Genomic DNA, 25,417 nt, shown 5'->3' on the forward strand with positions numbered 1-25,417 from the left:
TTCGCAGCGTTTTAGATGCCATATATTAACAAATCTTTTTCCTTAATGGTTTTCTTTTTTTTATATTCGGTGGAAAAACGGGAAATAACGGTCTTGGTTTAGTTTTTGATTTTTACGCAGCGAAAGTTTTGATTTGCATTTCTTTTATGAACCTCGATGGCACGCTTAACGTTGTCCTCGAAGTTGATTTCCTTTGCTGTTAATATCTTTTTTTGTTTTGTCATACAGGCGTTTCTTGACGGGTTTCCATTTCGGGATTACTTCGATATGATACCAAAAAGCCCACGCCACAGGTCACTCGCTATTCACGCATACTTACACAAATCCCCCCGCCCACGAAGCGGAAAAGTCCGTTGATGTTTGTCTTTTTACCGTCAGCTCTGCAAATATCTTCGCATTGTATGAAATCCTTGTGTTTTGCTACCTCCCCTTGCTCCTGCGTCTTCCTATTCCTTCCTTCCGATGTCAATACCCCGGAAGCAAAGGTGGAAACGCCATGATGATGACCTGTGCTTGCTTGTTACTTGCTACTTGTTTTTTTTCCCTCTTACTGTTTATTTTTTGATTTTAGCTACTAGCTTTTTTTTTTGCCGTTTCTAAGTATATTCTTACCTCGCGAGGGGCAAAAAGTGACCGGCGATTATTATGTTCAATCCGCTGGCTCCTTTCACTGCCATCTCAATGATCTCTTTTTTCCAATATCATGCGCAAATACGATATGCAAAACTGTTTTAGCGAAACATGCTTGTTGTCTACTAGCTTTTCCACATTTTATGATGAATGCTTGTGCCTCTTTTCCTCTATACTACTAGCTATCCTCTGGCATGATCCCCTATCTTTCTTCATGCATGACCCGGGCCGTGCCAGCGCAACCTCCTTTTGCCTACATTTTTTTTTTTTTTACAAAACCAAAAAAATTCTAACGAATCTTCTTCCTTCGCTATACTTTGCAAAAACATCCGATCAAATCATTTGTCTGTATTACCATATTACCCCCCCGGTTCCCGTCCCCGTGTGCTGCGCTCTTCAAAACGGAAAAGAATAAATCGAAATCGAAATCGATCCCGAATGGAACATGTTGAATCAATCAATCGCTCGTTCAATCAATCAATCAATCAATCAATCCACCCGCCACCCCGGCCCGCACGGGTTAGCTTTTTTTTTCAAAATGGTCATGAGAGAAAGAGAGAGACAATATAGATGAGAACACGTCAGAGATTACATTCATTATTTGATACAACTATCGGTTTGTTCCATTGTAAGGCTATTGCCATCTATCGCATTGAAGGACCTATTTTTTTTTTTTTTTGCGCTGTCATGTCTGTCTTTCATCGAGTGTCTTGATGTCTTGCATATTTTATTTTATTTTATTTTTCCTCTAGCTCTTGTCCTTTTTTTCCTGCCGCGAACTGCAATGCTGCCTTAAAACCTACTTACTTTTGCATTGCCGTATTATTACTTTTTTTTCTTTTAAATTTTCTTTCTTTATATGTCTTTTGATATCATGATATGTGTGAGGCTTTGACATGGGATTAGTGATATGACTTTGGGATTTGTATTTTGTTTTTTTTATGATAATTTTTATTTTTTCATATGCATTTTTTGATGATAATTATAGCATGAGAATTCGAGAATTCGGGAATATCGTTTTTCTTTCTTTCTTTCCTTTTTTTTTTGGTGCTTCCTGTATCTTTTATGCAAATGCATACAATTCGTTTTTTGATATAACTGTATTATCTTCAATATGTGTTATTTATGTGCACAAAAGTTGGTGGGTGCGCGAGGCGAGAAAGAGGAGGGGGGGGTAAGGAGGGGTGTTCTCTTTTTTTTCTTTTCTTCTTCACTTTTTTCTTGCGCCATGTAGCATAGCATTAGCACCATTATTGATAGTGATCGTGATAGTGTAATGACCAATACAATATTCCATTTTTTTCCTTTCATGGACCATTTTTTTGTTTTCTATCATCTTCGATGATCATGATTTGAGGGATATAAAAAAATACAAGTTATATATAGGAAGCTATTACATTGGTTCAAAAATTGAAAAACCTCAATCCAAAAATATTAATCCCCGGAGCTCGCAAAAGGCAAAGAGGCAAAAGGCAAGGCCTGACTAGCGATATCGTGATATCGATCGATAAGGAAATTAAATGAAATAAATTTATAAATGGGTCTTAGATATTAGCAAATATATGTTTTCGCTGCAGCACTAATGTTTTTTTTTCTTTCCTTCTTTCGTTATTTTCGGAGATATATACCTAGCTAGTGGACTCGTGATATGATAAAATAAAATATACTCACATATATACACCCATGGAAGAAGTTCGAGGCGGTCCCGATTGAATATCTGTAGATATGATATGGTGGGACCGGACGCACACCTACTGGCCGCCCACCCATCGCACTGTTGTCTGTATGTAAGACATACTACCTCGCTTTAAGATGAAACATACATCTAGTTCGACCACGTATACCTACATACGTACATACATCTACATGGAGCTGGCACCCGTATGTATAAAGCTTAAGCGGTTCTGTTATCCGTATGGCTGGACGATGGGAAGGGAGGGAAGGGAAGGGAAGGGAAGAGAAGGGAAGGGAAGGGGTGTGGAGGCGCGGGAGAGGATAGGGAAGAGGGTTTCCAGGTTTGTATCCACTTCTTATTTATCCTTGTGCTTTCTATCCGTTGAATTGATTCGTGAATTATCCCCGGCGTGGAGGAGTTTTTTTTATATATTTTTTTATTTGAAGTTAGGTTAGAATGGGAGGGAGGGAGGGGCTCTGCGACTAAAAAGCCTTTGACACAGCGGCCCGGCGCCGGCGGGGAATCCTTGCGTCTCGCTACTAGGTGCTTTTTTTTTGGCTGTTGCTTCGTATTACATAACGAGTTTAAGAAAAAAGAGTTAGGGTTTCTGAGATTGATAAGTGCAGACGGAAGAACAAGGGGGGGATATAAGGTCCATCCAATGGTAGTGACAGAGAAGTTAGATGGGATTAAGACAAAGTTTAGTTTTTTTAGTTTTAGTTTTCTTCGTTAAGGCGAGGTAGAGGCAAGGGAAACAGAAAGAAAAAACACCGTCTAAGAAAAATGTGACAGGGTTAAAATGATACAATGGCTGCTTTGCTTGCTTGCTTGCTTGCTGTTCAACAACAAACCGGGGTGATGATAAACGGAGGGGTAAAGAGGCATTTGGAGGGGGAGGGGAACCAGGGGATAAAAAAAAAAAAAAAATGATAACCTTGAGAATGTTCTAACCTTGAACTCCGGACGCGTGAAAAATATGATAGTTGTGGGTATATAAGAATGCTGCGGTGAGTCGTGTCAAGTTATGTAGGTCGTGCGGGGTGAGGTGGGGCAAAGTTGAGGGCTTTGGAGGATCGAATCAACCCCTCTTCTCTTTCTTCCTCTTCTATTCTTCCTCGGAATCTTCTTCTACCGCGACGAAGTCGTCTTCGTCATCTTCGTCTTCGTCTTCGCTGTCTGGAACTTTCTTCTTCTTCGATTTGAGGGGTTTTTTGGGATCCTTGACTTTAGACTTTTCGGTGGACTTCTTGGAGGGGTTCTCCTCTACCTCGTCTTCTTCTTCCGATTCCTCCTTTTGGATGCTAAGTTCCATTTTGTTCTCTTCCTCTTCTTCCCCTTCCGCCTCCCGGTCGTCTTCGCTGTCAATCTCCTGCTTTGACTTCGCTTGAGGGGCGTCGTGCTTTGCAGATGTAGTATAGATGGGTCTGACTACACCAGCAGAAGATTTCTGGCCAATGGCTTCTTCGAGAGCCGGAAGGACCTTGATGAGTTGGTTGAATTGGTCCAGACTCATCGAAATTCCCTATAACAAATGATGATTATAAAAGTTAGTACAAGGTATACGTCTAGTAATGTCCCCCCGGGGAACAGCGTAGGAAATGCAACTTACCTTCTTTCCCGGAAAGTACTTCCCGTCCTTCTCGTAGTATTCCCTGACGGAGACCAATACGTTCCCCTTGAATTCGGAGACGGTAACGCGACGGGATTTCCCACCGAGCTCCCAGTAGAAGTTTCCTTCGTCATCGACGTGTCTAGCACCATCGGGAGCCTTTGGAGTAGAAGCAGAGCCAGATGAGGCTGCATTTGATTTGAAACGTTTGGAAGAGGTCTCATCGTCATCGTTATTATAAGAGCGCTTTGTGAAGGATTTCTTAGCGTATGGCTTTTTGGCGAATTTGGAGAATTGTTTTGGAGGCATTTTGTCTGGTCCCTTTTTCCTTTATTTCTTTTTTCTTTATAAACTAATCTAGATGGTAACTGGTAATTCTATGTATGAAAGAGGGAGATGATGATGTTCAATATTTAGTGGTTGATATGATATATTGGCAGGTATTGTGTGATGTTGGAGGTGAAGTTAACCACGCGAGATTAATTACACGCGAGAAGAGCAGAGCGAGGTTGACGTGACGGTGCAGCGCTGTGAACTCTGTGGAACGTGTAGCTGTGACGTCGCCAACAACACTCCCACCCTTCCTCTACTCTTACCAAGACTCTCCAACCACCTCCACTTGTCTCTTCGGGCTTAAGATAGTATGTATACTTACATATCCTCCAATAAACGGTCTCCTAATACCTACCGACTTCTTGATAGTATCTTCAAGTACTTCAAGACGGCACGGACTATGACGACGACGACGGGTCGATAGACATCTAGTGATTGGTGTTTGAACGAAAGGACAAACTTTGATCGCTCGTTAACAAAGAATAGCGACAAAAAACGTTGTTTGCTCGCGGCATCTGATGCATCGCTTCTCCCTTCTCGTGTGGGCCTGACAAGAAAGCAAGTGCCATCTTTGGCCATGGACCATGCACGCATGCATGCAGCCTGCCACTGCCAACCGGTGGACGATTGTTCTTTTCCTACAACCAAGCCTTCACCCCTGGCTTTCGTAGGTCGGTGGGGGATGGGATCCACAGCAGGCGGAGCTGTATGTATCCTGTCAGGTACCGAACCAAACCAAGGACGGTGGCTCGTTCCTGCGAGGGTGGTCTATGTAACTGTACATACATCCTGAGGTATGTATGAACATGGAAAGGACAGGGCAGACTACACAAGAAACGGAAAACAAGGGCCAACCTTTTTTTTTTTTTTTTTTCCCTCCTTCCTGCACTAAACATCTGACAGGTTTGACATTGATTGGTCCGGGGACCATCATGGTAGACACGGTTCTTCATCATACTGTGGGCGAACCTGACAAGGGATATACATACTGACCTGACCGATGGATATAATGGTTGAATTGGTCTTCTCTTGGATATGGATGTTTCTTATTCTTTTACAATTTCTTTCTTTCTTTCTTCTTCCCCCCTTTCCTGCCTACTTTTCACCTGCCTCGCTTGTCTGTCTTCTCCTGTCCTGTCCTGTCCTGCCTGTGGATATTCATGTCGGTACACGTACGTTACTTTACAGGTTGCAGCAAGATGCGGCAGGATTTTTTAGGGCTGGAACTTAAGTCACGGCTGGGTCCATGTTTCTTGAAACGATCCACCGAACGGAACCAGTCCTGTTCCGTATACTGCACCGAGTACTGACTTACATACTTACGTCCACATGTGAACTTTAGAGCAATCGACGAATACGTATTTTAGCCCCTTAGCTGGGACGGGAAAGAAGGTGGCACGCAGCACGCTACGATGCTTTTCATATGTCAACAATCAATGATGCCGTGTCGGTGCTCCGTATGAAAGGGAGATAATTCTACCGCCCGTATTGGTTGTTTTTTTTTCTCGGTCAAAGGTTAAAGGGGGGCCTGAGAGAAATACAGAACGATCCAGGTCATGATATCACATTCATCCGGCGGAATATTATATTTTTTTCGACGTCAAGTGCGCTTCAGTGTGATTATATTTTGCATTTCTGCATACTAAATGCGCACAGCTTCTTTTCTCACCGTTCCCTGTGACCTGACCTGATTCATACATACATACTTACACTTACTTACATACATACATACATGCTGTATGTACATGCACTGCGTATGTATGTATGTAGTTTCGACCATTAACCGCCTCCAGTTGCATGTTTGTACTTGGTTGACAGGTGGAGGTGGAGAGACCCGATCGCAAAGTCTGTGCCTGGTTCAGGAGAACATTGACCAGGGGTAAATACTTACGACGAGGAGGAGGAGCAGAAAAAAAGGTTCTGATACTCCGATAGTACACAGAATTCCATACCTGATAACATAACCAGGTACCCGAGATATCCAGATTGGTATTTGGATCTAGGATATTTGATATTTGACTTGACCCTGAATTCGAGTCCCAGTTCGAATTCAAGTTCTAGTCTAGGCGCCATTTTGCTTATGCTCCGACGGCCGCGGTGTTTTAATAAAATCGAGTGCTATTACTATCAAGTGAACCGATTAGATTAAAAATTATATTAAAGACGAGCCCCTTCTCCATCTTCTAGAAGGAATGCCTTCGGTCGCCATCGAATCCATATGATAGTGTAATATACTATACCATATGCATCTGGTTCTACGAGTATACGTATACGGTACTTACTTGTCACTATTTACTTACATACTTACTTACGGACAGACAGACAGACAGACAGGCATCCGACGTGGGTTTGGGGTTTTAATAATAATATCGACGATTGATTGATTGAACTCGAACTTCTCCATTGACCAGCCTCCTTCCATCATCATTGCATCCCCGTGCACTCTCCACCCTCAGACTCGCTCGTACCTACCTTACATTACCTTACATTACATTACATTACATTACATACATTTTCCAGACCTTCTCCGCCTTCCTTGAAACGGACCACCAGCTTAGCCAGATTAATACCATCAAAGCACTAAAATACCCCGACTGCGGGCCTCTGCTCCAGAAACGGACGAACCAGACGCCGTAAAGTCTTGCTCATGAGGGGGACCCAGTCTGCGAAAGGGAGTTAGGTTAGGCGGTTTGAGACTGCTGCTGCTGCAACTGCACTGCGCTGCTACACACTACCGTTCCTGCTTACTCTTCTCCCGCCCAATCAATCTATCGTGGACATATCCGAAATCCATTTACATGCAATTGCACAATTCGAATTAATTCGCCCTCCTTGCCTTGCAGGACCCAGCGAAAAAACCCGACTAAAATAAAACTAGCTTCAAATTCCCGGACCCTGAACTTCCTTCTTATCTCCTTTCGATTCCTACATGTCAACTTTGACAGAATCTCGACACGGGCCAGTATCTTCGGGAGGGACTGGTTCCAGATCAAAAGCGATGCTGTCGTCCGCTCTACAGAAGGCCAATACGGCCGTTTTACTCGACAATGCGAACAATATCGAAGGGGCCATGGAGGCTTACTCAGACGCCTGTGCGTTGCTGGGGCATGTTATGATGAGAGCTGGGGTCGATGAGGACCGAAGGAAGCTGCAGCAGATAGTATGCAAAATCCCTCCCTTTTTTTTTTTTTTTTTTTTTTTTTTTTATAAAAAAAAATTATTATTTCCTACAAAAGTATATCTATAAATTCTTAGGTTGAAGGAAAGAAAGGAAAATACTTATTTGGATTTTACGTTGCGAAAAGATGTAAAATGTTGGTGTATGGCACGGCTAACACAAGGGTTTTTACCGCCCTGCAACATTTTTAGAGAGAAACATACGAGCGACGAATAGATGAACTAAGGGAACTTTCACCGTTATACAGAGTAGACGAGAAGGAACTACCCGCGCGACCACAGCAGGATGATTCCATGAGCTTTGAGAGCGACGAGACCGCTTCTATAATATCTGCGCCGACATCCCCTCAGCACGTCCGAGTGCCTCCTCGACGAGAATCCTTACAACCCGAAGCGATAAATGGAGGAAATGGACCAATTTCAGTGGCAGCAGCGGCAAGGGGGCAAATTACATCGAATGGAGGTCGACCAACGTTCCGGAGGGGGTTATCTCATGATGCGCTGGTGGAGGATGAAGAATATGTTCCCGACATGAGACAGAACTATGAGGATTTCAGGGGTAGCCCGAGGAAAGATACAACGAGGATGAGCTACATTATGGGAAGGGCTCAGTCGCCACAATTCGTTCAGAAGGCGGGACTTAGAACGTCTGTGGCCATAATGGCCCAACCAAATCTCGTCCAAATCGACACGAGGCCCAAGTATACCCACAAGCAGGAAGCTAGCATATCTCGAATTACACAACAGATCCCGACATCGCAGGTTTCGCCGCCTCAGGCACAGGTGCCACGTCTCCCTCCGTCGCAACAGATACACATACAACTACCGCCTCAGATGCCCCCTCCGTCCATGCCGGTACCCTCTCTACCCGCTCAAACACTACCCCCTCAATCATTACCACCGCCGGCTCCGCCTCCACAGGCACCCCCTCCAGCGATTCCAACCGCCCAAATCAGTCAAATACGGAATGCGGCACGACCTTCAGTCATTATCCCTCAGATGGCCCCCACGGGTGGCCCCCAAATTGTACAATCACGGACACCAATCGAACCCCCTCCAAAAGTGCTCCAAACGCCGTCCCCGCAAAAGCAAAGGCATATGGGCCATTCGAGAGACGTTAGCGAGGCGTCAACTTCGTGGTTGCACAACTTTGATGACGATGACGGCACGGATTCACCCACTTCTTCATTTGGTGCAACGTCACCTAGAAAGTCTGGGATACCGGTGCCATACCATAGTAACGGCCTCTATGATAGTGAATCGGAAATGATCGACGCCGCGGTCGATGCTGCATGGGATGGGTTTAGTTCGGACGCCGATAGCGATTTTGAATCAGCGGTTGTTATGAGTTATGGGGTTAAACGGTATTCGCAGCAACCGGTGAAGTTGATGCATGCCCAAAGTGTGCCCGTGTTGAGGAAGAAGTCAATTATAGAGGAACTAGAGGAACAAGAGGAGGAGGATGGATTCGACGCCGATGATGTGAGGAAGACGGTCATGTTAGCCAGCCAAAGGTTGTCGAAACTTGGGCTGGATATAGACATTGGGCCGAGTTTCGAGGATAGCTTTGGGGCTGATTCGCCGCTGACTCGAGAACAAGCACGACGGACGATCATTGCGACACGGCAATCGGCGATTCTTGATCATGAGATACTTCATGACTTTGTAGACGAATACATGATGGATTATACGCCTAGATCGCACGCGCCTGCGCCTTTGAATCTTGATCTAACGAATCAAATAATTGTGGAAGATGCCGAACCGACACCTGCTGCTAGGGACACCAGGCGACGAAGTTCGAATATTATCCCTGGACTGGATTCAGGTTTTCAGCAAATGAATGGGAAGCGACTGTCGGCGCAAGGAGAGGTTGAGTCCAGTATTGATGGTCGTGATGGGGATGATGAACACGAGGATGACGAGGACACACACATGGTGGATAATATCGAGAAAGATGTCAATGTGGTCCACCAGCTTGGAGAGTTTAAATTTGACTTGGACAACCACCATGAACTGCCGCCTGTCAGCGAGACCCCTGAGCCTACTAATGAAGCATGGGACGAAGAAGAGACGGCATTACCCCATGGTGATGAAACGATCGTTATGACCACTCCGACGCTGCCGGTAAGCCGTAGCACCCAGCGATACTCTGGTGTTCTAGATCGAAGGATGTCAGGGAGACCGCTTTCGGGCTTGGGTCCGTTAACTATCGAGACAAATACTCGACAGTCACGTCTAGTAGCAACTACAGAGACGCAAGAGGAAAAAGATGGGCCGCCAACCGCATCTACGCATGTGACCGTGGAAGACGGCCCCGAGACTGCGGTAGCGTCGACCATCGCTCCTTCAGAATTCTCACCTAGAACTCTCGAGCAAAACATCACCGCTGCTAAGCTTGAGAGGAAGCGAAATAGCGGGACTGATGACGGTTCAAGCGACCACACTCATATCGAAACTTTATCGCCTAGAACTAGGCATACTCTACGAGGCACGGGTGGTATTCTGCGGCAGACTCAATCCCACGTCAACCTTAAGTCGGGACGTATGGGCAGTTTCCCAGAAAGCGACTCACCTTCGTACCCTGGATTGCATTCTTCTGCTAGTTCCCAGAATCTCCGATCCGCGAAATTTCCACCAAGGACGCCAATGTCTGGCAACATTGGCTCGGCTGTTGGACTGCCCACCGGAGGCTTCCATCTTTTTGATAATCGCATACATTCACCATCCGGGTCACGCTCTTTAGAGTCTGATTCATCTCACCCAGCACCATTGGAGCCCATGCCCCAAGAACAACTTTCGAAGACCTTTTGGCTAATGAGATGCCTTAACAATACTATCTCGAATCCACACGGCGGATACCTGTCTCAGAAGCTATTTGTCCCGCGAGAAATCTGGCTGATGAGAGGCGTTAAGCTAAAGTGCGTGGAAGAGAAGATTGCTGCTAGCGAGAACCTCACCGCGGCTCTAAAGAAGCTATCGTCCGTGGATAAAACCGACGCTGAATTGCTCCTTAAAGAACTTCAGGACTTGGAACACGTGATGTCCAAGACGGAGACAATACTGAATAAAAAGTTGGGAAGCGATGTTGGCGCTTCTGGTGCCTCGGCTATGTTTAAGAGCACCGATGGTGATGGGGACTCGATGGGCAATGGGATTGATTCCTCGAGCAGCATGAAGGCCATTAATAGCTCAAGCGGAGGCCGAAGCTACTGGAAGAAATTGAGGAGCAAGAATACCTCCTCGATCATTTCTAGTAGTAGTAGCTCATATACAGCACTTCCAAGTGCTAGGAGTTTGGAGAGCTACGGCGAGAATGCGAACCATGGCAATGGCAATGGGGTTGGGTATGGAAGTGAAATGGAAGACGGGGTAGCGTTTGGAGGGTTCGCAGGTCCATTCGCGGGATATTTGAATGCGCTGTCAAAGTTGTTTGAGGCGGCCCAGGTTTTAGGTATGTTTACGTTCCCGCATCTTTCTTTTTTTCCCTTTGAATCGGCCTACTAACTCCATACTCGGTAGACCAATTGTCAGCGCATATTGAATCCCACAACTTCCACATTACAACCCAGGTTGGCCTTGACTTGTCGATTAATAGAGCGGGCGAGTTCTTTGGGCTAGTCGTCTGTAGGTTTGTTTTAGCGGATGTCACGATCTTGTTGGACAAGTATTTGAAGCGGGCGAGCGAATGGGTAGTCATGTAGTTTCCTTTCGGAAGGGAATCTTTTATATACCCCAACCTTCCTTCCTTTTTGCTTCTTTATCCTCGTTCCTTAGAAAGCAGTCGCCTTGGGCATTCAGTGTTTCCTTTTAACCTGTTTCATGCACATCTTTCTATTCTTTTCTTTGCACATATTTCCCATTTTTTTACTATATCTTTTTTATATCTGTGGATGTTTAAATGAGCGATTGAAGCGACTCTTTTTTCGAGATAACGTCTAACGTTTTTACCGATTTCATTGCATTAGCATTTCGATGCACTTTCACATGTATCATATACTCTTACCGTCTTTTCCCGTTGACTTCAGCTTACCGAAATAGCATTTGAGAATTTTCCCAGCCATCGGGGACCTTAACATTCGAGATTTCCATGTTTAAACGTTTTTTATAGTTCAATCACATGAAAACCAAATTCCTGGCCCGTTGGTTCCTGAATATCAGCTGGCGCTGTCAGGTCCGGGTCCAGTGTTTGCGCCCGTCCCGAATTTATGTGACGTAAAGCTCGGTCATCGGATTAACTTGACCGTTTGGGTCACGTCGCATAAAGTTATATTCCAACGGTTATACTGCCTCCTCACCTAAAAGCTTTCATCTTTTAATTCTTTCTACAACTTAAGCTGGCAATTACCACCGTACTACGATAAAGATATATCATCCATTCGACAGTCTCATAATTCTTAGTAACATTGGTCGCTTCCGAATCGAAAGAAATATGTCAGCAGCTTGAAAACCTTCGTCGGTACCTAGGTTTTCTCAGATAAACATATACTATCGCAATACCCCGCTACTTCCTCCCCCGCCCAACCTCGGGGTTGTACCTCCTCCATCGAAACTTCCACGGTTTACGATATTACAATAGTATGGATAAACTATTCGGCTCCGGGACTACTGAAACCAGCAGCAGCAGCAGCATTAGCGGTGGGACTGATGTTACCGTTACTTCTACTTCGGCCTCAGGAACGGCAGGAACGGGGACTGGGTCTATAATTCGAAGTAACAGCCGTGCGAGGTCGAGGTCTCCACTACCCCGCAACAATCTTGATGGGATAACTCGTTCGAGTTCGGTTTCGAAGGCTATAACGGATCATGTAGTCGGTTCTACGAAAAGAATATCACCGAAGGACTACCCGGAGGATTGTCCCGCTGTATTGGCGAGGTGGCATTATGCTGTTGATGTAGGTTTTTATTCATATAAAAAAAACTGGTCCATTTCTATAAGTAGTTGCCTAATAGATTTCTAACTTGTGTAATTTTTGAAATTTTATAAAAAAAATAGAATCCGAAACGAAAACCATTCCAGAAGGAACCCGACTTGAAGAATCCTCCAAAGCCGCCCGTTAAATTTGTCCCATTTGGTGAACAAGATTCGAAAAGGATTGAGGCTGCTTTTTTGGAACTTTCGGAGAGGGATGATGCGAAAACAGCTCTAGAGGCCGAAAAACCTTGGACTTCTAGGAGGAAGGATAGTGATGATGAAGATAGTACAGATCCTGGGGTGACAGAAGATGAGGAGGTTACGGTGATGGTTAACGAAGATTACTTGTTCGATGTGCATATTAAGGCTAGGGAGTTGGCGAGTGCCTATTGGGAGGGACCGGTCTATAGTGTTCTGAGGGGGACTTGGTTTCGAGATGGTAAGCTAAAAAAAAAGCCAGGTTGAATCAATTGGAGAAAGAGCAGCGAATTGACTAAGTGAATTTTGTGGCAGGAAAGAGGGTAGCAGTTTACGGCCGTTGGAAGAAAAGCTGAGTGATCAGGTTGAAAGAGGATATATCAAATTCAAGCCGTATCGACAAAAGACACCCATTGTCCCACCTACCGTCGCAGGACCTTCTGCCGCCGCCGCCACCATAACGACTTCAAATACGGATTCCTCAAAACTAAATGTGCCGACGATAGAAACAACTCAAGCTGATATTACACCGCCCCCCGGGCTTTCACAACAGCAGAGCTGGCCCCTATTGGGTCCTTGGTTGAATTCGTTCGTTGTTTACTCGGATGCTACTACAGCATGGCTTATGACGGATGATATCTATGGAAAAATCAGTTCTACTTTGTTCCAGAGGATGACGTCTGGGCAGAACCTCGGAGGGGTCAAGTTAGTCAGGGGATGGGTTGACAAGGCGCCAGTTGGGAAACCAGTCGCCCCCGGCGGTGTAGCATCTGCAGCCGGATCAAGGCCTGTTACTCCTACGCCTGGAAAACCGGGTGGGTCGAAAAGATCATCGATGATTATTGATCCTAAGAAAAATGCTAGTCCGAAGGCTCCGACGAAAGATGAGGAACCACAGACTGGAGCGCAGGCAGGTAGGATTGCATTGGAGAGGAAGATGTCGACGTTATTAGGGATGGGGGATGATGATGATCCCGAGAAGGTTATGGAGGATGAAATGAAAGAAGATTACAAAAATAGTGATGAGAATGAAAATGATCGGGAAGTTGAGCATTTGTATGTTCTTCCTTCATCATACCAAACAGAATTGAGATTGCTAATGTGAAAATGGGGTTCAAGGATTCTGGTCACTCATGGGATCGGCCAGCGGCTTTCGCTAAGGATGGAGTCTATAAACTTCATTCACGACGTGAATGTATTTCGAAAAACGTTGAAGGACGTCTATGGAGCTTCACCTGATATTCAGCAGCTTAACGCGGAGTTGGATAATCTGCCTAAGAATTGTAGGATTCAGGTGCTTCCAGTTTGCTGGAGGGTAAGTCTTGATGTTATTGCTAGCTATAGTTGAACATGTAATGGTTCTAATGCGGGTTTATATAGCATCTTTTAAACTTCCCAAAAGAAGCACTTCGAGCACATCGCCTAAATTCTGGGTATGCCACGAACCTATCACAGACAGATGTCGAACATGATATAGGAGATCCGGATGACGATAGTATCTACGAATCTTACCCTGCTCTGGACGACATTACAATCGAAGGTGTTCCTGCCGTACGCAGTCTGATCACCGACCTTGCCCTCGACATTCTCCTATATCAAAGTGCTTACCGGGAGCACATCGGCCGCATCGTCGTTCGCGAATCAAATCGCATCTACGAACTTTGGAAGGCCCGTAACCCCGGCTGGAACGGCCGGGTTTCATTATGTGGACATTCCCTCGGTTCAGCTATCTATTTTGATATCCTATGCAGAGAAGGATTTAAAGGCAAGCAAGTAGGGTCGGGGCTGAACTTCAAATGTGATAGTTTCTTTGCATTTGGCAGTCCGATCGGGTTATTTCAAATGTTGGAGGGCAAGTCTATTGCTGCTCGAACGCCAATGTCGAAAGTTTTGATGATGGATAACGAACCCCAGGATATTTTGACACCGCCGGAGGCAAGGTCCGATTATTTTGGGTCTTTCGAGCCTGGAAACTTTGGAGGCAGTGGAGTGTTAGATATTAATATTTCTTCGCCGTCGTGTGGACAGTTATACAATATCTTCCATCCCACGGATCCAATCAGTTACAGGATGGAGCCGTTGGTTACGAAGGCTATGAGCGAGATTAAACCGCAGAATTTACCATATACGAAGAAAACGCTATTGGGAAATCAACTCGCAGGACTATCAGGGATCGGACAGAGTATTACCAGTATGTGGAGTAATTTCTCTGCTGGGGTGGCTAGTAGTATTTTGAATAGGAGTTTGGGTTTCACGGGAGAGCATGCGATTAGCGATAAAAGAAAGAGTGCAGGTTCGTTGGATATTGAGACCTGGTACGATGAGGGAGAGGAGATGGAACACAAGCCTACATTGATTGATGGGGAGTTGGAGACTTTGTATGCCGGGTTCCAGAAGAGTAGAGGTGGGAAGGATGACGGCGAGGGTGGTGACGGGGATGGTCCAAAGACAGAAGCGGAGAGAAGGGCAGAGGAGAAAGCGAAAAGGCTTAAGACTGAGGAAAGGAAGGTTAGGGCTCTGAATAGGACGGGGAGGATTGATTTTTCGGTGCAGGAAGGGGCATTCGATATCAGTTTGATTGCATCGATTGCGTCGTAAGTATATTGATCTACAAACTAGTCTGGGTGGAAGGGATATGCTAATTTTCATTACTAGGCATTTGAGCTACTGGTCTGATGAGGATGTAAACAGCTTTATTCTGTCGCAGCTTCTTTCTAACAGAAGAAAGTCTTCAGTGGCTAAGCCACCACAGAGTGTGGCTGGGTCGACATAAAAAATCCAGTTGGTCTGGTATATTGAGGTTGGGCGGAGTTAAGCATTTTGTTTTCTGGTGTTCGGGTTAGTTAGTCGGGCAACTGCGACTAGTGATGCATGCATGCAGCATGGGTATTTTCCCTCTGCATTGCAGCTGAAAATAGCAATTGCAGAGACGCTGTATGTACGTACAGCCATCCTCATTTTCAAGCTTCGTAGAATAGGTATTTAGATATTGTCACTCCGTTTGGGGAGGAAATCGAATGACGTTGGAATGTTCTTCTACGCGGCATGACGTTGGTTCCCACTGCATAGCTGTCATTATCGTATCATATCGTATCGGTATCTTCTCCACATGTTGATATCAGCGGGGTATTACAGAGTGGTTCGGAAAGAACAACCAAAGTACCTAGTTTCGAAGATCTTTTGGTCAGGCTCACGAGCCTCCTCCATTCCCCTTGTTATCGTGACGCCACAATTCGATCACCAAACAGGAAATAGACGAAGCTAAGGATTCGAAAGGGTGGCAACCCAGATCTAACTTTCTCTTGTCCCGGCCTTCATTTACCTGCAGGTCCAGGCTATAGAATCATGAAATTATACACGACTTCCAGGCCATAAACCCAGCCATTTTGTTTAAATGGTGGGTGATCGGGTTATGCTGATTCGCTGGGTGTGCAAGCTGGGGAGTGGGGGAAGAGGGGAGCTGTGGTGTGGTGACGTCGATAACCATGCATGAAAGTGTATGTATGCATGGGATAAAGGTTGGTATTGGCACCACTCGATTGGATTTGACCGGGGTATATCTCTGCTATTCGCTGTTTATCGCTGCATGTACGTATACTGACTAAGTATTTACCTGCCACGGTCTTTTTTCGATTTCCTTTTCTTCTCTTTCAATGCGCGATAGAGAAGGCAGAAAGAAAGGATCGTGGTGGGTTTATTGGTTGTTTTTTCCCTCCAAACTTTCCTTTCGCAGAGCAGACAGAGCACTAACACTCTGTAGAGAAGAGCTCAAGGGAGGGATTTCAGCCGTGTGCTTTTTTCTGCTGTCTTTGGGTGGGCTGTTTGCTTGATTGAATTGAACTGCCATGGACGAGGCAACAGTTGTCTGACTAAACGCCGATGTTCTTTTTTTTTTCCCTCTCTCTTTCCCATCTGGTATACACAAAGCTGGTTCGATTGGTGTGACCGGGTACATTGATCTGTCTATCCGGAACATCTTGTCGGCCAGGTGGAGCCATGGAGATAGCTGTCTGTCGAGGGGTGCATACGCAAAGCCACCGTCATTATCGCACAGAAATGGCCAGGCCGCCACCATTGTAATTGATTCGATTCGCTGGTATCACGAAGTGCAAGACCAGCCGAGGCAGCCAGACAGACAGGATTTTTTTGTGCTTTGCCGGTTGTGCGGTTCTTTTTTATTCTTGGTTCTTGGTATGATTCGATTCGATTTGATTCTTGTATGTCCGTGGGACCTGGCAATACGTCGACGTCCTGCAGAGATTGGCAGGGTGGTGAAGTCTTTAAATTGATGGTGCATGTACCACCCACCCAGAAGGATTTTTTTTTAGTTCTTCCTCTTTTCTCTATCCTTATTTCTATCATCATCGATCATCTGTTCGTTCGTTAGCTCGTTCGTTCGCTATTGTTTCCATCTGGTGATATTTTTTTATTCGATCAGAGAGAAAGAAAGAGAGAGGTGTTTTGTTATAAAAAGAAGCTGAAGAGAACAACAGAAGCTGCACCAATTAGGAATTCTACCGCTTTGGGCTCCGTCGACGTTGTTTGGACGTCTGGTCAACACATTTCCACTCTCAACGACTTCATCGGAATTAAATAATAATTTTTATTATTTATTTCCCCCACAATCTTCATCATCGCCACCATCTAATCCACCACCATCTTCCTCCGTCATAGTCCTCATCATAGCTCTCATCATCACCCTCACCAACCGCTTTATCATCTGAAACCACAAACCGTCTGATACCAACAAAAAGGACCTTTGTTTGCTTTCACTCGCTCTCAGCTCGATCATTCTCTTCTCTCCTACAAACAAGATGCATATGCAAACTATTGTTGTCGCCATCGCAGGTTTGGCTGCTACAGCCTCTGCTTCCGCTGCCATTCCAGCAAACCCCATTCTCAAGCATGTTGCAGTTCGCGCTGTCAACGTTGATGGGTCTTTTGCTGGATTGATCTTCAAGCGCCAGACTAGCTGTCCGCCTGGCTATAGTGCCTGTGGCTCCGGTTGCTCGCTCGGACCTTGCTGCGATCCTGATGCTGGTTTGGCTTGCCGACCAGGAGAGGTTTGCTCTCAAATTAATGGCGAGATGGGATGTTGTCCTGATGGTATGTCCTAAATCCGATAAACCTTCAACCGTTGGGTATATCTTATACGTAATGTAGTCTTGCTAACATATCTGTAAAAAATTTATAGGCTACGTCTGCAATGGTGTTCGTAGCTGCCAGAACGCCGTTGGAGGATACTGCACCCCTGGATCCGTCGACAATGGAGTTCTTTGCTGCGACGCTGCTGCTCCCCTCTGCAGTACTAGCTCCGGCGTCCCTTACTGCGCGGGTGTCGCTCCAAGTACCACCGTCACTGCTACTCCATACCAAACCGGTGGCGAGGGTGGTGGCTTCGACACTACCACTACCACTTCGCTCACTACTACTGAGACTATTACCTTGACACGCGACTCCTCTAGCGATGTGATTCCACCAACCTACGCAACGGGTGGTGAGACCGAGGCTACCTCCACTGAGGCTCCGACTGAAACTCCAACTGAGACGGAAACCGCAACTGAGACTGAGACTGTAACTGAGGCTCCCACTGAGGCTCCCACTGAGGCTCCCACTGAGGCTCCAACTGAAGCTCCAACTGAAGCTCCCACCGATGTTACCACTGAGGTCCCAACTGCCACCACAGTCATCACTGAGACTTATGTCGTTCCTACCGTCCCAACTACCATTACTGGCTCGCTCACCATCCAGACCAGCACTCCAACCAACGCTGCTGAGCCATCCACCTCCACCTGGACCTCGACTGCCATTGTCGTTATTCCCTATCCTCCTGTTAACGGTACTAATGGTACCGCTACCTCGAGCCCGAGCCCACCAGAAGCCACTGGTGCAGCTGGAAAGCTCGGAGTTAGCGGTTTCGCTTTGACTGTCGCTCTTGGTCTTGCCTTCTTGCTCTAAGTTACTTCTCCTCTGAATGGATAAGGTAGTACTTGGACTTATCTCTCTTTTTTTCTTTCTTTCTTTTTTTTTCTTCTTTTGACTCTCCTTCTTTTCCTTTAATTAATAATGATAATGACGAGATGAATCACCAGATTGCGTATGGTGGAAAAAATGGTGGAGGACTGCTACGAAATGTTTAATTTCTAATGAAACCGCAAACAAGCTCGCACGAACAAAAATTCTATGCATAACGCTCATTGAACTATTCTCGCTTTTTTCCAACTGAGGCTTCCCTTCCTTTGTTTTGCTATCCATTAGGATAAAGCGGAAAACGAATTGCATTTGCTTTTTTGTTGTTATCGTCATCGTTCTCCTTTTCCCGAGCAGTATCCATTGCACCAATCGTAACATTATAGCGAGCGCTAGCTAGCTTGCTATGGACTTTTATTGCTTCCTGGTTTAGTGCACCTTTCTTTTCTTCGCCACGGGGGCTTTTCCCGTTGCCGATTTTTTGTCCTTTTACTTTGCTTTCTTTTCTTTTTTTGAGAGATGCCTTCATGAATATGGCACAGCGAACGTACATATGATGCATGCATTATTAGAGGCGTAAAAATGGAAACTTTCTTGTTAAAAAAAACTGAAGCCTTATCCTGAAGGATTGAGCCGTTCGTAGTTGCTTTGTGAGATATGCTGGGGGGGTAGCTGGAATTCGATAACCTGGTATTAAGTACCTTCTGGTTATGTTTGCTAGATGCTGTGTTACGCTGAATTGGTCTGGGGATCAAACTAGCTTACTGTGGTCTTAAGTAGGTAATAATGAGAGGAATGAACAGTTAGGATGATCGATATAGTAGCCGGTAGGGGGGTGTACGCGTGCGCGTGCGATCGAAGGGGATATATCTTTTGGTTGGAGCATGCATGTCGAAAGTGAGATATAGCGTACACGTGACATTGGTGGATTTCCAGATTGAAGTTGGGAAACGAGAAGGGTGGGTTGGGAGCGTTTTGAGAGAGGGAGAATGGCTCATATATCCCCCCAAATCTGAGGAAACGTAAATGTGATAACAATTTTTTGTCCCCCATGTTCGATTTGATTCTAATTTTAATATTACATTAAAGGACGGGATTTCCGGCACATGTCCACTGTAAGGTACCGTCTTACGTATACGGTTGGTTTCGGTTTGAGCCTTTGAGCCTCGAGGTTTGGGTAGATTTTATTGGTCTGTAGCGCTATAGCATCAAGACTAGGCATACAGGCTGAGTTCAATTGTGTAACTTTACATGCAAAGGTCCGTATTAGTACTTTGTCACGGGGGGCTTTCCTGCCTGGAATCGAATGTACATCTGCATCAATATTTTGCATGTGCTTGATTCTGAAACTTAACTTGGGTTCCCTGCGATAATAGGGCGGATGTATATGCATGCAGCTAATTTTAAGCCTCACAAAGACTTAATTCAGTTAACGGGATCTCGCGGGATCGTTTGAGCCTTTGAGATCCTGGTTTCGTTTGGGCATTGCAAAGCGTATCCCAGACTAAAGGCGTATTAATGTGATTGGGGCGCGGATTTGATTAACTTATCAGTTTGCTGCGGCCATCCGGGCTATAGCTAGTAGATGCATGTATGTGATATGCTATAGATCGGAACATACGCTAGTGATATCGCATTTAGGATTGCTTGAGATAGGTCTTAGTTAGGTATTCGTTAGTCCTGATTCTGGACTGACCCTGGTGCTAGCATTCTCGGTTAACGCTATATCTAACAGCTAGGATTTAAATTTCAGCAGCTAGCTAGCTTCCTAGATGTCAATAGTTACTCAGAGCATGCAGGGGTAACTTCGGTTCATGAGGGTATCAATAGGATAATAAGGGCGCATTCAAGGATAGGAGCTGGCCGTCAAGGTATCAGGTACACTTAACCTAGTACCGGTCTTTGATAACCCCAATGCAACTATCGTCAATATTATATCCCATGCATGCATATGAGGGGTCCCAGTAGTTAGCTTCAGAGACTAGTCTCACCGATAGCTAAAAATACAACATGAAAAGTGCGTTGTTTGCCTAAGGGTTACGTAGTGAGTTTCAAGATTGTAAATTCAGAGGAAGGAAAGGGAAAAACCTGGTCATGAACAAGATGAGCTCTGTTTGGATATGGCTAGGACTCAGTTCGCGGGAATTCGCATTGGTGGTGTTTATCTGATCACCCCCTGAATTCGTGGGATGAAGGGCACTTCGCGCGAGTGGAGGGTCTGGGATGCGCATATGCGAGACTGGAGTTTGAGTATATTATAGTCGACAATTTACTAGGAATGAAGTACCTAGGTACTCATCTAGCTGTAGATGGGTACTTCAGGTGTAATTTTAATACCGTGCCATTTTCGAAGGGTTTGTGTCACGCGCCCATGGATGTACATCGATGTCTCCTCGACGGAACTTGGTCGAGAGAAGAAGAAAAAACATTCGCGCCTTGCACCGTGCCAACATGTTTTATGGCTCTTTACTTTCTCTTAAAATAGCTATATAGAGAGTAGCCCTAGCCATGAGCCCCACCAGCAGACAATTGTACAAGAGTTTTTTTTTCATTGGCAGCTTGAGACGTTAAAAAATTAAATCAAATTTTTCCTATAGTGGTATGTTCTCTTCTTTTTTGAGGTTATGTAGAATTGTAGATTGGTAACCGAGAGTAACTATCTATTCTAACTTTTCAAAATTTCTCGAGACATAGATTGAATAGAGTGGAGGAGGGGTGCCGGCTTCATGAAGCCAGGATTCCCCTTTAGCGCACAGCCAGAATGAAGTTTCACGTTAACAAACCGTTTAACAAGGTTCGCGATATCGGCAGTACCGTCCTTGGAAACGCTAGAGTCCATGTAGGGGATTTCATGAAAGAAGCTGGCAACAAGATTAAAGGAAATAATGGAAAGCCCCCATCTCCTGAGATATCTTCGGCCGGAGCCGGGAATCGGCCAGATGTTGTCCAGGGTTTTGACGATCAAGGCCAGGTGGATAGTATTAGCCAAGACGGCTCCAACCCCGTCTCTAGCTCTGATGTCGACGGCAGCATTCCCCGACTCTCTAGTATGAAAACACTCAGTCCCGCCGCTTCCTTTGGGGCTGGGAGCCTTGGCTTGGAGGCCCGAAATATCGAGGTTGATGAATCGGAAATCGACATGCTCCAAAGCTCTATACCTACACAAACGCTATTAGGTCAGAAATATTCGGATTGGTATTATCAACAGTTAGCAAATCGATCTCAGTTGCCCACGTCACCTTATCCCCAAGTTCCTATATCTGAAGCAATATATGGGGGGCACCAGCCGCAGGGGCCACACGAACTCTATGGCTCCTCTACCTTTGGGATCGACGGTGCTCAAGATGGAGGAGAAATTCATGAACTAGCGAGTAGCAGCCGGGGTGAAATGCTGTCAAACTATGGATACCTAGATTTCTGGCAGGATACACCAGATATCGACCAGGTTAGTATATATAAAGGTTTCTCTTGTTTCTTCCCAATGAAAAAATGCTTACAGATTCTATCATAGATTTCTTCTGGGCGACTGCTCGGACCTCCTCTATTAGGGCCTGAATTTCTACAGGACAGTACGCCCGATTCTATAATAAATACTCTCCCTTTATCTTCCTCGACTACTGTAGCGAAACTTCCAAAAGATATCGGAGAGGATCTACGACGTGAAGACCCTCTTTTGAATCGACGTTTCTTAGTTGGAGCATGGCAAATGCTCAAGAAACTTCGTATTGCCTCGAAGCATGAAACTGCGTCTCCTCAAATGCGTGCCTTCGTCGACTCACTCGGGGGACTCGACAACATAATTGGGGTTGGCTTAAGTGCATTGAAGAATATTCTAGACGGCAATATCCCGACTGACATCACTCAAGTCTACTGCTTCCTTCATGTTGCTTACGCGATGTCGCGAGCGGAGAAGAACGCAAAGGATGATGACTTACTCCCGTTAGCATTTCGTAATGATCTTGAGCTTTTCCGAAAATGCTTGCCATCTACCAGCGAAGTGCCGGATCAGCCCACCCAGCAAGATCTCTTTGATGAGATTGTCAAGGTAATGTGGAAGGAAGTCCAAAGAGCTGTGGAATGGACTGGTTCATTTTTGGGCAAAGATCTTAGTCGACAACTACGGGATAGTATTAAAGTTGATGTGCCGGTTGCAAAGAGATCTCCTATTAATAATAATAAGGGACCCTCAGGTGGAGTTCAGAAGACTCGGCCAAACGTTCCTCGAAAAGCAGCTCTAGTAATAGAGAAACACCTTCAAGGAGTCTCACCCAAGGAACTGAGATTACTTATAGCACCTCCTGGAGCATTTAACAAACCCTTCTCGATTACCATCGATCAAATTATCAACAGTACGATATTTCAAGATATATTGAATACAGTAACGAGTAAGTCATCTCTAACACATAATGCCTTCAAACCTTCAACAATAACTAACTGACATTACAAATTATAGAACTTGGGTTCGCAAGATTCTTTTACTTGTACTTGAATACCGTTTCGTCCGATATGCACAAAACAATCGAGTACGAACTTCGCTTTCCCGCCACGGAAGATGCGAGTGACTGTGTCTTCTGCGGCGACCCACATTCTTGGGGTTCAGGTTGTCCAACCTGCGACAAGGCGATACAGAGGGTAACCCAATCCCAGGTAATTGCTCTCAAAGGACTCTACGACCAAGTCACGGAGGAATTGAAAAAGACAAAAAGCAATACCGGTCTAGCTGTCCCCTGGTTACTTACTCCTCCAACAAACCTGGTCTTAAAAGATATAACACCCGTGAAATCAAGACCAGCGAAAACAGGGGACTTTGTATGTTCGGTTCCAAACTGTACCCGTGGTCCATGGGTCAACAAACAATCGCTCGATCAACATATGAAAGGGTTCCATAATCCCAAACCCCAAGCTTACATTATCTGTGGATTCAACGGGTGTACTGCCAAGCGGGGTCACAAAGGAGGGATGGAGAAAACCTTGGACAACATGAGGACTCACAAAAGAGAGAATAACCATTTTACTCCGGAGGAGTTGGTTAACGGGACCTTTGGGTTGACTATTAATGTTAGGCAGTAGTTTTACGGCAACGGTTTTGGAAAGTTGAAAGCTAATCCCTTTTTAAAATTTTACTATTCTTAATTTTATATCGTTTTGCTTACGATGGTTCTGCACGCACGCCATGTTGATATTCGCTTTATATGGCTTACGGTTAACGTTGGTTTTGTTATTTGCGCAGCTTCTTAAGATCTTTTGCATGGTATATGTTCTGCATTATTTGTTTGATCGATATGGATGCAGACTTGCGAACCGTGCCTGGAGCATGTTATCATTTGGTTTTAGTTTCTTGCTTTTGCAACCTGCATCGAGATGGAACGTTCCAATATTAATATATCTATCGTTTAATTATAATATTAAGTAATAGGGAAATTACTGGTCTCGCTTGAAAGCACCATAACATTGCTATTGTTTGTTCGAGGCAGTCGCTCGAATACACAGTTACACTTATCCATATCGATTCCTACGGTGCCTCATGCAAACAAATGATCTGTATACTGGATGTGCATGCCCGAGCTCGAATGCTCCCAGTCCGGAATTAATGCAAGGATAAGTGTATACAATCCTCTGCTAGCTGTGTATATCAATGCAATGCTTGATTCATTGGTACGGGACGGCGCGGTCCCGGATTACGCAACAACGGCCTTCCAACATGCAACAGGGCTGAGAAACTCAGCGCAAATAATACAACAAAGGGAAGTAATCCGCCTGTCGAGAAATTAGGATCGATATGGGACCAGGTCCTATGACAGTAACGGATATCGGAGGATATTTTCTATTGTCGTCAATTCAAGGGACGGGTTAACCTAGGTTCAAACGATTAGGATATATCACACATGCAAATTAATTCGCGGAAGTTAAGCTAAGCCTCATAGGCAATGCACACTGTATAAATTATACGTATACCTAGTCTGGAAGAAGCAAATTATACCAGTCTGTGGGAACAGGAAGCGACCCCCAGACTACTGTGGGAATAGTCTAGGCTGTGGGAACACCTCTGCCTCAGGCCAGGCCTGCGCCTGCAGGATGCAAAGAATGAGTCAGCTCAGCGACCCCAGCCTAATCTGAACGCGAACGCAAGGTAGCCTCGAGACGAGACGCAAGGAATGCGATCGCACAAACAAAGCACATGTGCACATAAATATAGTCTTTAAGCCGAACTCGAACTTGGGGTTTCAACATCCATTTTTGAGAACCGGTAGCCGAATGATACATGGTATCAAGATGATACCCTAATTGTATCATGGGTGTCATAATATCAGGTACCAGGTACTGTTCTCCCTGAGAGCTGCGGCGCAAAGTTAATCTGCGTAATTATAATCGATAATCCTGACCGGCGTCCGCGGCGCGTAGATGAGAATCCTAAAGCTAGTACATCCACTTTTGAGTTAACTAAGCTTGTTTCATGGTTCCCTCTGAGGGAGACTGTGTAATCTGGGGTTCGCTTCCTAGAGACTGTGGCCATAGCCGCGCGTACTGGAGTCAGCGAGAGGTAAAGTAACGCATCATGGTATCAGCAGAAGCAAATCACAAATCCTTGAGGCTGGCCATTCAGATTTGTTGGCCGCCTGTATGCAGCTGTACAGTACATGTACTGATGTACTATACTACGCTCTATAGGAGACCTAAGTACTAGACCGCCAAAAAAAAAAGACTGTCTACTACCTAGGTAGTTAGAATAAGTGGAATGGTCTTCTATTGATTTTAAACTAAATACGGTTGTATATTATAAAGGAGTGCGCCGGCCGCGGGTGTTCATCTTGCAACAAACTTCATTTATTAACATCTCATCAATCTCGAGTTGGATTTGTAGTAGTCAACACTCCGCCGGTTGGAACTTAGCTTTGAGAAATAGCTAGCTATT

At 45.2% G+C, this 25,417-nt stretch overlaps 5 protein-coding genes across 5 annotated transcripts; 4 read left to right on the plus strand and 1 right to left on the minus strand.

Moving 5' to 3' along the window:
- Positions 1-3,410: 3,410 nt before the first annotated feature.
- AOL_s00083g26 (uncharacterized protein) lies at positions 3,411-4,223 on the minus strand (the record flags this gene model as incomplete). Its single annotated transcript, XM_011125206.1, has 2 exons — positions 3,411-3,827; positions 3,915-4,223. The coding sequence occupies 2 exons, from the start codon at positions 4,221-4,223 to the stop codon at positions 3,411-3,413; spliced, it is 726 nt and encodes a 241-aa protein (XP_011123508.1).
- A 2,953-nt stretch (positions 4,224-7,176) lies between these two features.
- On the plus strand, positions 7,177-11,125 carry AOL_s00083g27 (uncharacterized protein; the record flags this gene model as incomplete). Its single annotated transcript, XM_011125207.1, has 3 exons — positions 7,177-7,407; positions 7,617-10,875; positions 10,944-11,125. The coding sequence occupies 3 exons, from the start codon at positions 7,177-7,179 to the stop codon at positions 11,123-11,125; spliced, it is 3,672 nt and encodes a 1,223-aa protein (XP_011123509.1).
- An 876-nt stretch (positions 11,126-12,001) lies between these two features.
- On the plus strand, positions 12,002-15,307 carry AOL_s00083g28 (uncharacterized protein; the record flags this gene model as incomplete). The annotated part of the gene is made up of 6 exons (XM_011125208.1): positions 12,002-12,316; positions 12,418-12,775; positions 12,855-13,590; positions 13,654-13,849; positions 13,915-15,128; positions 15,190-15,307. 6 exons carry the CDS (start codon positions 12,002-12,004, stop codon positions 15,305-15,307), a joined length of 2,937 nt encoding a protein of 978 aa, XP_011123510.1.
- A 2,041-nt stretch (positions 15,308-17,348) lies between these two features.
- Positions 17,349-18,492, plus strand: AOL_s00083g29 (uncharacterized protein; the record flags this gene model as incomplete). Its single annotated transcript, XM_011125209.1, has 2 exons — positions 17,349-17,640; positions 17,729-18,492. The coding sequence occupies 2 exons, from the start codon at positions 17,349-17,351 to the stop codon at positions 18,490-18,492; spliced, it is 1,056 nt and encodes a 351-aa protein (XP_011123511.1).
- Positions 18,493-21,265: 2,773 nt separating this feature from the next.
- Positions 21,266-23,574, plus strand: AOL_s00083g30 (uncharacterized protein; the record flags this gene model as incomplete). The annotated part of the gene is made up of 3 exons (XM_011125210.1): positions 21,266-21,949; positions 22,016-22,889; positions 22,958-23,574. 3 exons carry the CDS (start codon positions 21,266-21,268, stop codon positions 23,572-23,574), a joined length of 2,175 nt encoding a protein of 724 aa, XP_011123512.1.
- Between the last annotated feature and the right edge of the window lie 1,843 nt (positions 23,575-25,417).

Source organism: Orbilia oligospora (assembly GCF_000225545.1).
Source record: "Orbilia oligospora ATCC 24927 unplaced genomic scaffold scaffold00083, whole genome shotgun sequence".
NCBI lineage: Eukaryota > Fungi > Ascomycota > Orbiliomycetes > Orbiliales > Orbiliaceae > Orbilia > Orbilia oligospora.